Source organism: Chinchilla lanigera, unplaced genomic scaffold, assembly GCF_000276665.1.
Source record: "Chinchilla lanigera isolate Chin_1 unplaced genomic scaffold, ChiLan1.0 scaffold00119, whole genome shotgun sequence".
In the NCBI taxonomy this organism is placed as follows: Eukaryota; Metazoa; Chordata; class Mammalia; order Rodentia; family Chinchillidae; genus Chinchilla; species Chinchilla lanigera.
In genome coordinates, this window is record NW_004955520.1 from 722,436 (window position 1) to 735,613 (window position 13,178).

A 13,178-nucleotide genomic window follows, 5' to 3' on the forward strand; every position below is an offset into this window, starting at 1 on the left:
ACCTTGCGCTTGCCAGGCAGGCGCTTTGCCGCTGAGCTAAATCCCCAGCCCCAGATGTAATACTTTTAATATATTAAATTGTTGAGCATAGTGTGATGACAACGTTCAGAAAATGTTATGTATATTTTACTACTGCATGCTTACTAACCAAAGAAATTGGTGATGTGTATTTTACATATATGTCAGGTTCAATAACTTTGCCTGCCAAAATGAAAACATTTTGGGCATTTTAAATGTCTTGCTAATTTTGATAATGATAGCAGTCTAATAACAATAGTTAATTTTTTGAGTCATAAGTAAATTTTCACATGCACTGTTCTTAACAACCATGAATTTAACATTTTTAATTTCTTAAAATTTTGGCTTTTTTTGAGACAGGGTCTCGCTATGCAGTTCAGGCTGACCTTGAGCTCATTTTGTAGCCCAGGCTGGTCTGGAACTCGCAACAATCCTCTTACCTCAGCTTGCCAAGTGTTGGGATTACATGCGTGCACCACTGAGCCCGCCAAATCTCTTAAAATTAAAGGAACTAAGATTTGATATTTTATTTTCATTAAATTGATACAGAAATTAATATGTCCATAAATTAGATAATTGAGAAGTTACAGATTAAAGAAGTACAAAGTAGAGAAGTGGATGTAAATCTAATTCTGAACTCATGTTCAAAGCTTCTGCAATAAAGTAAAATGTTCCTGTCTTATTCCACTGGCATTATTGAAAAACTGCTCATTGTACATTAAGACAAATTTTAAGTGTGAATTTTAAAACTTCCTCTTAGTTTTGAAAATTTATTTTTATTGATAAAAATTCTAAAATTGTAAGGAAGTTTAATCTTTCCTAGATAATTGAATTTTACTGCTAAAATCCATTCAGTGTTTAATGATGCCCTCAGTAACTACTAAATAAAACAACCAAGTAGTTTCTAATTACTATAGTTTTAAATTGGATCCAGTTTTACAGTTTTTGGCTTCTGCTATAATTTCAACTAAGAAACCATAAAGGTAAATTTAAAGCCTGCAAATAAAAGGATATGAGGGCATGGGCTTTGTTACAGTTTCTTGGTTCCCTGAGTCACTTTTGTTTTCAGTTATGGGTTACAAGAAACTTGAGGTGGCTACAACGATTTTCAATGGGTCATATATGTAATTAAAATTCAATTACAAAGCATAATAATATGCTCCATTTAAATTATTCTTTTTCAATTAAAACAACTATTTTCAATCCCTTTTCAAATAGAAAGAAAAAACACCTTCCCCAGAGTACAGACTGCTATGCCAGCTGTGACTTTGCTCTGTGTTTTGCTTCATCCACAGTGGGTCCACAGAACATGCGTATTCTCATTTCATCTTTGTCCAGGTTAACTACTGTATCTCCATTTCAAGGTCAAAGACCTTAAAAGCTCAGAAAGGATCTGAACTTGCTTAGGATGACCTAGTGAGTATGCAGAGATTCAAATGTGAATCTGACTCCACTGTGCATGTGCTTTACCTCACACTGCCTCTGAGCTAAGATCTACACATCATTCATCCTCAGGGTAACAGTTGGGAGCAGCGACCAGTGATCAGTGAACCATGGCTGGGCCAGGTGCCTATTTTTTTTTGTCTTTTTGAGATAGGGTCTCACTATGCAGTTCAGGCTGGTCTTGAACTCACTTTGTAGACTAGGCTGGCCTTGAACTCACAACAATCCTCCTGCCTCAGCCTCCAGAGTGCTGGGATTACAGGCATGCATCCATACCCGACCAGTTGCCTATTTTTGTAAATAAAGTTTTGAACTCAGCCTACCATTTCTTCTACAATCTTGATCAGTAATCTACAGAGATGAGGAGCTGCAACAGAAATCATATGGCTACAAAATCTAAAAAATTTCATCTGAGCCTTTGGAGAGCAAAGTTTGCTGACCCTTGGTTTGGAAGAGTGGTTCTTCATTGTGTATCAGGATATCTGAGAGCTTAATAAAGTACAGAGAGCTGGGTCACAGGTTCTGATTCAGTGTACAAGCGTGTGCAGAAGAAACTGTATTTCTGATAGGTTCGCTCGTTTTCTTTCTAAGTCTCTCCCTCTGTGTCTGTCTTGCCCTCTCTATCTCTTCCTGTGTCTTTCCCTGTCACACACATACACACGCACACACATACACACACACACACACAAATGATGTGCAGGAACAAAAGGGTAGATGGTACCATACCCTGAACCAATCAGTTAGAGGAAAGGAGGAGAGGGGACAGATACAAGTACAGTGACTTTAACATATATATATATATATATATATGCTTTATCCATTTTCCATTCTTTAACTGAAATAAAATGTTATTTTATTTTATAAAAATAAAATGCTTTTCATATGCACTTCCCAGGAAATAATGATTATGACTGACACCATTATATCAGATTTTGATATAATACCTAAAGTAAATAAAAATTAACATACTTTCAAATACTGATTATTATAGTTCAAAACTGAATAAAATAGAATAATACCTTTAAAGTAATCTTCTGAATTTTAGCTCTACTACATTTCATACCATGCTGTGATAATACAGTTTGCCAACCAAGCTTTTCTCTTAGCCTAGTTATATGTCTCATCACATCATCATCGTCTGGCTCTGGTTCAACAATAAAAAGTCCAATGTAAGTGCAAATATGGCCATCACTTATGGGCATCATGTTCCAAATGTTTCTACATAGAAAAACTTAAAGGGAACTTAAAGTTAACAGAAAGACTGTATAATTGAGGAAGAAACTAATAGCTTGAAGTTAGTTTTAATAGGAGCTTCATATATGGAGCAATAGTTATCTACTTAAGAAAGGTATCACAAAAGACTTAACTCCATGATCCCAGATGTAGAGTGAGAGAAAAGAGCAAGAGTTGTCTAAAAGGCTTCTAATTCAGGCGCATGTAGGGGTGGAAAGAGTAGGGCCTGACAAGCAGGGATGATGGTGTGGTATGGAGATATCTTTCCCCAAGCTCTCACTCCACAGGTACCTTGAGGCTGTCTTCCTGGCCTCTTCATCTAAATGGTGCCTATTATGGAGTACAGGATGCTAATTCAAGTGCACATAGTGTGTAACAATTGCACCCAATCACCACATCTCCACGCCCTTAGACAACGGCCATTCTCTATGTTAAGAGGCTCTAAGCCCCTCTTTCCTAGCTCTTCGAAAGGTGAGTGATAAATTGCTATAACCCAGAGTCATCCATAGGCACTGAACTTTTCTTCTCCTCCCTAAATGCATCTTCGTACCTGTTGTCCGGCCTCCCTCTATTCTCTCACGCAGCCCCCTGGACTCTGAGGACCATGGGTTTACTCTCTAAACCTTTTTAGCTTCCACACACAAGTGAGAGCCTGCAGTTTGTCTTTCTGTGCCTGGTTTATTTCAGCTGACGAAACATCCTCAAGTTTGTCCATGATGCACAATGACAGGGTTTCCTTCTTTTGGTAGCTGAATGGTGTTCTACTATGGCTGTGCGCTATGTTTTAAACCCACTAATTGGTATTCAGACCTCTCCACTGATTCTGTATCTCAGCTATTTTGAACAGAGCTGGAAGAGCTATGGGTCTCTCACATACTGATTTCAGTTTCTTTGAATACTATTATATACTCAGCATGGGACTGGTGGATCTTATGGCAGCTTTACTTTAAATTTTTTGAGAAATAACCACACTGTTCTCCATGATGGCTGTACTAATTCACATGACTACCAACAGTGTATAAGTTTTCCCCATTGTCCACATCTTTTCCAGCATTTATACTCTTGTGTATTTGCCTACAGTCATTCCAACTGAGGTGAGATGGTAGCTTATTGTGCTTTTGATTTGTATTTCTCATATGATTAATGATATTCAGCAATTTTCATACTTGTTGGCCATTTGTATATCTTTGAGAAATGTCTATTCAGGGAATTTGTCCCCTGTTTAGAGGGGTTTTTCTTCTTCTTGAGCTTTCTGAATTCCTGATATATTCTAGAAATTAACCCCTTGCCAGATGAATAGTTTGCAAAGGTTTTCCCCCATCCTGCAGATTATCTCTTCACTTTGTTGATTATTTGCTTTGCTGGGCAGAAGTTACTTATTAACCCTCCTCATTTCCTGTGGAGCAAATCATAGGAGGAAGAGCACACAGAAGGCCAGGCTGACAATACCAACAATCCTGAAAAGACATTCTAGTCTCCAGGCCATCCGGAAATCATAAAACAACTCCTTTCCAAGAGTGAAATGACACCTGAGCAGTGTGTGAAGCAGTACCAGCACCAGGGTCCTCAGAGCTGCTCCACTCAAGGCCACTGGCTTCCCACCTTCTGCAGCAGAAACTCACAGGCCCTACCTCTGCCCTCATTCATGCAGGCTTGGGGCTATGGGGGCTGTTATCATTTTGAGCTATTTCTTTAAAAAAATAGAAGAAGCCTATATGAGTGGGGCTTTGAAGCTTCAGAATGAATAGCTTGATGATAAATAATCTCGGGACCATAATAGTTCATGTTAATACAAATAAGATTGTCAGATACAGAGGAAGTGCCAAATGTTAGTGGAGAAAACCTGTTTAAATGTACTATTTTGGGATTTAAGCACCATATCAAACATATAGAATTGTTAAGTAAAACAATGCCATCAACTTTCACTACCCAAGATAAAACAAAAATGTATAGTTTATCTCATTTACAGTTTTAATTATAGCTTTCACAGATTGTTCTTTAAGAACATAATCAATGAAGAGTCTCTGTCAATTTTTACATTTTTATTTTAAACTTTCAAAAAGAATTTTAAAAATTAACATTTTTTAAGCAACCAAACACATGAAATTCAGTAAGACATTTTTCTAAATCCAGTGTCCAGCAGAAGCCCACAAACCACAGAACAATGTGGGAACTGGCAGTTTCCCAAGCAGCTGGCTCCATGGTGCCCATACCTGTTCTGTCATAAGACATCAGTCTGGCTCGCTGCACTTTGGGGTGGGCCAGGACTTGCTCCTTTCCCTTGCTGGGTGGACCTTGCTCTTTTTGGGAAACAGGCTCTGGAGCAGCTCTATGTGGTTGAGTTGTATATTCTTTAAGGTAATCTGCAAACAAAACCAGCATTAACTAGTAACTAACATAAACTATAAGCAATACCACAGTAATTCCACACCACAAGCAATACAGCAGGTTACCCCAGGCACCATAACAACAGCAGCTTGCATTATAAGCTCTGAGCCAAATGCCTAGGTTTATCACTCAGGGAGAAGCCTCACCCCCGGGGTTAGGTGTCTGCCTGCCCTGCTCTGCTGTACCACTGCCATGAGCACAATTATAGTAAGGCCTCATCAGCTCCTGGTTACAGGAATTGAGTTGGTAAATACATTCAAAAGACAAAGTAAGCACTTTCTAAATAAATGTTGATTATTATTACACAACATTTTAAAGGTATGAATCTTTGTATGAGATACAGACAGAAAAAACCTTTATTAATTGTAACTTGGTAACTGAGTATAGAAAATATTTGGATATAAATACAGAAGAGCAGCAATGGGTGTATTTCTCATATTTCCTCTATGTCTTATTTCACTGGTAAACTTTCAACACACAGAAGAATGGAGAAATGATTGAAATTAGAACTATTATTCTTTATGTAAGAAATAATTTAGTATTTAGCTTATAAGTACACAGCCAGTAAGGCACAGAGCCTAAGATGGAGTTGGCCAGTCAGACTTACAAAAAACACCCACAAACACAGTGTTAAGATTTAACTCAAGCCCTATCATTTTCTAAGCTCAGAAGCATAAAGCAAACAGGGAAAATGCAGGATTGAAGATAAGGACAGGCACTCAGAATTCTGACCCCAGGAAACTCCTTAGGCAGAATGGAAAATACCAAGTAAACAGTGCCTCTTTACATCCAGCCTAGCATTGGGTTTCAATGAATTTAAAGACACTGAATAACTTTTTCTTTTGAACTCTGCATTAGAAAGCCTGAATCCCAACTGGTTATAAATCCACAGGGTTACCTATGATAGTGACCAATGGACACTGACCAAATTTCTGCATTCTGCTTATCCATAAAAGAACCTAGACAAAGACTTCACTCTGGTGCCGCATTTTGGGACCCCTTCCAACTGTTGAGAGCCTGCTTTCTTCTTCTACTTCCAATAAGCACCCTTTAACTTCCAATATGCACTGCCCTTAACTATATCCTTTGTCCATGATTTCACTGACTGTGTGAGAAACCAGCCCAGTTTTCAGGGCAACAGCTAGATGGGGGTCTCACTAAATTTCCCTGGCTGGCCTTGAACTCTTAAACTCAAGCAATTCTCTTGCCTCAGCTCCCTGAGTAGCTGGGACTACAAGTGTACAACATTATACCACGCAACAGAATTTTTTTGGAAGCAAATAAATTTTACTTGCTTGTTTCACTCATTAAAAAATACTTATGTTGAGCTATAGTCTAGTAGAACATGAAATACAGTAACTACAAACAAAACACAAAGCAAGTGAAAAATGAAATAACCAGGAAGTTCTGTTCTATTTCAGCCAACATTTCCAATTCAGATGCTGGAGAGAGATTTTCCCACTTGTATAGTTGTATAGTATAGTTGGAGGAGACACATAGCTGTCCTGCTCCAAGGAATCAAACGCTGACAGAGGTGAGGGTTTTAATTGTAGTGTGAAGCCAAGGCCTTGGACTGAAAGACAACAGTATTGGTGGTCAGAGGATCACAATGGGAAGATGTGAGCTTTCATGGAAATTTCATGTTAGGTAGTTGTGAAAGCTGTCCTCTATCATTGACCACTCTTCCAAGAGTGTCCTGCACCTCCTCTCTGAAGTCTCGTCATTCCTGAAGGACACCACTGGCCTGTAACCCTTCCTAGGATGGTTTGTGCTCTCTGCTCACTCATACCTCCATGTTGGAAGTGAGCTATTTCTCACATGTGCTCTTTAAAAAATAAGATACAATCCCACACCTTTGAGGCTTGTTCCTTTTTGTTCCACTCCTCCCTGGCATCCACCAACAGTTTGGGCACTCTGTCAGTTTGGGGTTCCAGCTCCAGATTAAATCTGTCCTCATTCGGACAACTCTCATGTTCCTGATTCCCCACTTCTCAGGGGTCCACCTCCCCCAGTGATAGCTAAGCAGCCACATGCCATATCTACCACATCAGTCTTCTAGTTTGTTCCAGATTACTGTGAGGAAAAGACTTAACAACACGTCATTCTGTATGTGGCTGCTGTCATGACCATCATCATTCCCATCCTTCACCCTGTTTAACATACCCAATGCAGCCACTACTTCATCCACCCACCCCCACCACTCATAATGCTCTTACAAACCCATCAGTCCTGTTTCTCACCTTTGTCTTTATCCAACTCAGATTATGTCGTCTTGCCACATACTTTTGCCAATACCCTAAACTCTCTTTTGATTTTATATAGTAAAAATAAAACCCACATGGCAAAACTATAGCCCTGGCTGAGCCAGCCTTGTGTGCTCTCTTGCTTCCCTCTACAAACCCCAGCAATATGAGAGAAAGGCCCACAGCTAAGTGGACTGCTAACCCCCAAATTTATTCCAAATTTATTCCAAACTGAGTGCTGGAGGTTTAGCTCAGAGGCACAGGGCCTGCCTGGCAAGCGCAAAGTTCTGAGTTCGATTCCTAGTGCTGGAAAAAACCAAAAAACCAAAAAACCAAAACAAAACAAAACCCCAAATTGACCCTGAACCCGAGCAAGAAACCCTACTCTTGGTCCAACTAACTCGCTCGTTTCTCTTTCAATGACTGTTTCAGGTTTTCTCCATGTTCTTCAAATCTCTAAACCTTTATCATCTTCCAGTCTCTTCCCTCTAACCTCAATGCTTACTTTCCAAGGAATGCAAAAGACATCAGATGGGATTCCTTCAACTTGCCAAAGCAGAACAAACCCAGCCACCCACATCTGCACCCACTGTGTCCTTTGTCCTCATGACTTTGTAAAGGTGTCTCTTTTCCTCTCATCCAAAACCAACATTCTATATCTTTTGTTGAGATCCTGCCTCTCCATTCACACATTATTGTTTTTTCTTTTGTATATCTGTACAGCTCCCACCTTGTATGAAATCCATTCTCTGACCACAACTCTCTCCAGTTATATCATCCATGTTACCTTTCCTCACTGATAAACTACTCAAAACAGTTGCCTATGATAATTATTTTATTTCTTGATCTATTATCCATTTTTAATCCACTTCTTTCTTGGAATTCCACCAAAATATCACTCAAGGGACCATACTCTTGAAATCAATGAATTCAATGGACATTTTTCAGTCCTGATTTTACTTCCTATACCAGGTTTATTTGAGATGCTAGATTACTCCTTTTTTTGGATATAATATTCTCCTTTCACTTCTGTGACACCACATACCCATCCCTTCCTCATCATCCCATTCTGTTAGACCCTGGCCAATCCATGTCCCCCTACAGCTGACCTTCTCCTGGGTCATGATGGCTATAGTTCCTCGGCTCTGTTTTTGTTTCATGTCACACACTCTCCCTAGGCAACCTGGCTGTGGCCATAGCTCAACACCTCCCTCATTAGTCCCAAATGCATTGTCTCAGCTCTGACACCTCTGAGCTCCTCTCTCATGTCCACTGCCTCTGGGACTCCTCTGCTGGGATGGGCCCCAGGAATTCCTGATTCAACATGTCCAGCACTGAGCTCATGATCCCTCCATGATGCCCCACAAATCCTGATGTTTCCAGAGTTCCCATCTGAGTGCACAGTTTCATTGTTTACCTCCTTCTCTGGTCCCTCTTCCTTTGCAAATCCATCCCATGACTGATTAATTCTACTTGCAGTAACAGAAAGACTAACTGTTATCTCTGTATCAATTCTTGTTCACCTGCAAACTATTCTTCAATCTACATCCAGAGTTATCTTTTCCAAATGGAAGCCTAATCATAACAATAACTTGCATAAAAGCTTTCCATGGCTCCTGTCCCCAAAGGACAGAAGTCCCTAACATGGCCACCAAGTCCTTGCTTTGCCCAACCCTTGCATTCCTAGCCCTTTCTATTCTGAGGAAAATACAAAAAGTACCAGATTAATATAGTCCCAAAACTCATGAAGGAAACTGAAAACATAGCTAGAAAGCAGAAAGAAAGTCAGATGAGCAGTTTTCTTCAAGAGTTAAGGAAAAGAAAGGAAGGGGTCAACAGAATACACAATTGCAGAATGGTGCAGTAAAATGAAGATTATTTATCAATGAATTATTTCTATGAGGATGTAGTCATGAGGAGGAGGCCGATGGCCATAGATGTCTGGTCTCTGAAGTGGAGGATGCTGAGTCCAGGTGGGAGCAAGTGAGAAGTGGAGGTAGAGGAAGGGCCTGGGCTGCTGCTGTTCCTGCAGTGGCTTCAGGGTGCCTCTACGTGGCTATGCTTTGCTTAAGATTGTTAAGCTTGTTACTGCTTCTGTGCTGACAGGAAAGAGCCCTGGAAAGGAGACCAAAGAGAGGATGATGGGCCAGCAATGAGGGCCAGTAGAGGAACTGCAGCAGACCTGGAGGTGGATTCACCTTCAGAGAGAAGAGGCAGAGTCCCCAAGCCAGGAAGGGCAGAGGGCGGGACACCCAAAGCAGAGAAGGTAGAAGAGAGCTGGATTTTAAAAGGAAGCTATGCTTTTAAGAAAAATCACAGAAGTACTGGTAACAGTGGGATCTGGGGGAGGGACAGGGAAGATGTCACAGAAAGAGGTGCCAGGGAATGAGCGGATGAGGGCCACAGAGGGGCCACAGCAGACAGGAGCACAGGGATACGGACCCTCACTGATGTCTTTACCCAAAACAAACAGACCCCCTGGAAGAGTGAGGTGAAGGGACATGGGCGAGAGATCAGATGCCCTTCGTGCTGTTAGTGACGGCCCTGTTGCGGCCAGTATTTACACGATGTTTCCTAATCTGAAGACACTGCTAACTGCTATGGCAAATGAAATTAGTTAAATGCCAAACCTTGTATCTTAGAAGTAGACTCTGGTATTTAATCCATGTCACCTGCTTTCTTTAGAGCTATGAAAAGTTTCTTACATTTCCATGAAAGAAAACATGAATCAACATGCCTGGGTAGTAATCTTCATAAATTTCTTCTGTTTTCTCTGACTGCCAGGATACAGAGCGTTTCCTGGATGTTTTACATTTCAATGTTTGCTTTGCTGCTACCTCAGCTGATTGGTTCTTGGATGGTGTGACATCTTTGTATTTTTGCTTTTCATAGTTTAAAAGTCTAAGATAATAAAGAAAACAATTTTAAGAAAATAAATAAAAATTCCCAACAACAAAATAAAGAATTATTAGTATAGTAACTAAAATTTCACATTTATAATTGAAACAGCTTTTGGGGTTAATAAATGCTTTGACCAGCACTCTCTATAATTTAAGGTTATTTACACTCTACAATACAAAATCTGTTCTTTTAAGCAACATTAGCATAAGAAAACAGATATAAATTGTCACCAACAATTTAAAGCTTGATTTCATTTAATTCATCTTCACCCAGAATATATACTGTTCTCCTTTATGAAAAAAACAGACCAAACAAAAAGCAAACCCCTATCAGGGTTAAAACAAAAATATTTTCATACCTCGTTAGCCAAATGCCTACCTTATAATGTTGAGGAAAACTTCTTAAGAACAGAATCCAAAATTACTGCCTACAGTTGACTTATTTGGTAGAAGACTACCTTTTAATAAGACAAAGGAAATTTACGGTTCTGCAAAGCCTCAACTGTATTTCTCAGGGAAAAATTATCTGCTGTTATAGTAAATAAAAATACCTAATTACATGAATAAGGAGGCAAAACTTCTTTGAACTAATTTATAGATAGCTCATAAGGTATTTTTAAATCCTTTCCCTTTGAGTATCTTATGAATCCTCATTTAGTTTATAAATATCTTAAAATGTTTCCTCTTTATTGATATGTCTACCTGTATAGTCTTTTCTTACACTGAATTGTCATTTATGCATTTTGGATACTAATACTTTTCCTTTCATATCTTTGGTTTGGATTTTTTTTAACTATTTATGTGGTACTAGGAATTTAACCTATGGCTTTCATACTGAGCTACATCTCCAGCTGCCCTACCCTCAATTTTTTTTTCTTTTTAATTTTGAGACTGTTTCACTAAATTGCTAAATTTCCCAGACCAGGCTTAAATGTGCAATCTTCCTCAGCATTCCAGAGTGCTGGGATTACAGGCCTACAGAAGTTCTTTAATATATTCATCTTTGTCTTTAAGGTGTATGTCATTTATGTTTTCTTTTAAAATACTTTCCTTACACCAATACTATAACACAATTCTCTGCTATATTTTCCCAATTTTTACAGTTTTTCCTTCACAAGTCTTTTTAATTTATACAGAAGTCCTTAAACCCTTGGTTTTGGGGTACAGTGTAAGGGGTGGACCTGATTTCTCTCTCAGTCCCAATATGAATATATAGTTGTCCAAGCAGCTGTACAGAGCTCCCCTAGCCTCTCCCTCATCACCTGCAACACCAAGACTGCTGCTCTAAAATCCACACACTCAGCAGGGAATGGTGGCACAGGCCTGTAATCCCAACACTTGGGAGGCTGAGGCAGGAGGATCACCAAAAGTTCCAGACCAGCCTGGGATACACAGTGAGTTCAAGGCCAGCCTGAACTACATAGTGAGATCTTGTTTCAAGGTAAAACAAAACAAACTAAAACACACACAGTTGTCTGCCCCCAGGGTCATTATTTTTATTTGCTTCCGGATCAGACTGCCTTAATTACTGTAGCTTTATAATAAGTTTCGATAGCTGCAGGTCAAGGTGACCATTTTTTTTCCCAGGAGCACTTCATAAATTCTTAGCTTTGTTTTTCTATATAAATTTCACTGAGTTTTCTATTAAACTTTATAACTTTCTCTATAAAAGTAAAATACTTTGTTGTATGGGGACCTTATTTTTATTACCATTACAAATGATAGCTATAATTTAATATTTTCAATCTATTTCTGAACAGGAAATGCAGTTTACCTATATATATCCAACCTCATTAAAATCACTAATTATAAAACTTTAAATTCTTTTGTCCTTTCTTTGTAGTCATTTTAACTATGGGTGACTATGGTTTGCTCCTTCTCTTTCAAATCCTACAGCTTTCATTTTCGTGCCTTTTTCTTTTTTGTCCTATTGCCCTACTTAGGCACATGGTTAGAGTGATGACCAGAGCAGGATAAGAAACCCTTCTTGTCATATTTCTGAACTTAAAAGGAGTGCTTTAAACACTTGGCCATTAAATATGCTACATGTGATACTTGCTTTAGGTATTAAGGGTAGATACCCTTAATCAAATAGTTTAGTAATAGTTTTTATCTAAGGTAGAAAATTTTATCAAATTTTTTTTCTTCATTAGTAGTAAATGATACTGGCAGGTTTTCTAATGTCGAATTGACTTTGCATTTTTTACATAAACTCTTTAGCTTGGTTGTTTTTATACACTGCTATGTTTAGTAGGTCAGCATGTTGTTTAGAAGTTTTTTGCTTCTAAAGTCAAGAATAAAATTGACCTGGAAGGTTGTCTAAATTACACTTATGGGTTGGATTAGGGACTACTTTCTCTGTTTTGGTTCTACTGAAGGAGTAAGAAGATGGCAATCATCTGGGTCTCGAACATTAGAAGTCACTGGGGGCACTGTCTCCAGTAGAGCTCGAGGGGGTGACTCTGGCCTGCCTCAGTCATTCCGTTAACGGCGGCCCGCTCTGGGCTGGGCGCGGCTCCGGGTGGACTGTTCGCCTGGCCTGGACCCTGGATATACTTCCAGTACCAAAAACCAACCAACCAAACAAAAACCCAGTTCACCTCACCCATTTCTTAAGGAATCCACTTTGACTACATTTTTTTTCTTAAAATTTTAGTACCATGGTACCTTGGTTCACAAACCTAACTCCCTGCGCGATTCTGGGGTAACGGCCACCTTCGCGTCAGTTTCGCGCAAAACAACATGGCGACGGTCCTGCTCCTCACCTCAGGCGCAGTTCACACACAAAAACACAACTGTGCCAAACGCTTCTGTCTGCACACCACACTGTTCGCAAACAAACGCGTTCACGAGCCGAGGCGCCACTGAGGGCGCCGAGCCCACCGCCTGCAACAGCGACAACCGCCGGAGCGCAGCGGGGCCGCGGCCGCCCGCCTCCGCCTCCCCGGCGCCC

The 13,178-nt window shown here is 39.7% G+C and overlaps 1 protein-coding gene across 15 annotated transcripts in view; it reads right to left on the reverse strand.

Moving 5' to 3' along the window:
• The window catches only part of Dnah14 (dynein, axonemal, heavy chain 14), a 317,770-nt gene that overhangs the window by 304,395 nt on the left and 197 nt on the right, over window positions 1-13,178 (reverse strand). For 13 of the 15 annotated variants that reach the window (XM_013507038.1, XM_013507034.1, XM_013507036.1 and 10 more), the window contains exons 2-4: window positions 10,063-10,226; window positions 4,908-5,057; window positions 2,481-2,605 (exon numbers count right to left, since the gene is read on the reverse strand). In XM_013507038.1, the coding sequence (XP_013362492.1) occupies window positions 2,481-2,605; window positions 4,908-5,057; window positions 10,063-10,226 (439 nt within the window). Of the gene's footprint in view, window positions 1-2,480; window positions 2,606-4,907; window positions 5,058-9,955; window positions 10,043-10,062; window positions 10,227-13,178 lie in introns of those variants that run through there. The other 2 variants (XM_013507041.1, XM_013507043.1) reach the window with 2 other exon arrangements.